The sequence below is a fragment of the Myotis davidii genome, unplaced genomic scaffold (assembly GCF_000327345.1).
Source record: "Myotis davidii unplaced genomic scaffold, ASM32734v1 scaffold244, whole genome shotgun sequence".
Taxonomy (NCBI): domain Eukaryota; kingdom Metazoa; phylum Chordata; class Mammalia; order Chiroptera; family Vespertilionidae; genus Myotis; species Myotis davidii.
Genome location: NW_006294993.1, coordinates 1663537 through 1664130, shown reverse-complemented (window position 1 = coordinate 1664130; position 594 = coordinate 1663537). Strand labels below are relative to the sequence as shown.

Sequence of the window (594 nt, the reverse complement as noted above, 5' to 3'; positions counted from 1 at the left end):
TATACCCGGTCAGGCCTGTGGTGCCCCACCCAGGGGACATCGGAGACTTCATCACCGAGGTGGGTGCCCAGGCAGTGGGGAGCCCCAAGCAGGGCCCTCCTAACGGTGAAACCCCGTTAACACAGACAACCTACAGAGGTGCCCTCTGCACTGGGCCCTGGGGTGCAGAGAGAAGGCCGAGCCGCGCCCTCAGCACCCGGTGAGGGTCCTACTCCCCGCCCTCGTTTCTGACTGCATTTGCAGGGGGGCTGGCCGCACTCACACCCCCAGAATCTGACTTGGGGAGACGTTATTGAAACATGGGGGCTCAGGTAAAAGCAGAGACTGTGCAGGACAGCCCCCAACGCAGGCCGCGTCCCAGCAAGAGAGGCCTCCACACCTCCCCAGGAGTTCACTCGGCTTGGGCAGCGCTCGCTGGCTCCCACGGAATAAAAGTTCTAAAACGCCTGAAAGCAGGCCTTCCCCAATCCACGTCTTTAAAGTTTCCTTGTTTTACTTTTGTTGCAGTCTGAAGTATTTTTTGTATTCTTTATTGTTGAAAGTATTACATATGTCCCCTTTTCTCCCGCTGTCCTCTCCCAGCCGCCCCCGTCC

General features: G+C 58.1%; 1 protein-coding gene across 1 annotated transcript in view; it reads left to right on the top strand.

Moving 5' to 3' along the window:
- CDH4 (cadherin 4) overlaps window positions 1-594 on the top strand; it is a 119693-nt gene that overhangs the window by 116168 nt on the left and 2931 nt on the right. Inside the window, exon 14 of the mRNA XM_015567722.1 lies at window positions 1-59. This exon is cut by the window's left edge and continues 4 nt beyond it. Coding sequence (XP_015423208.1) covers window positions 1-59 — 59 coding nt within the window. The remainder of the gene's footprint in view (window positions 60-594) is intronic.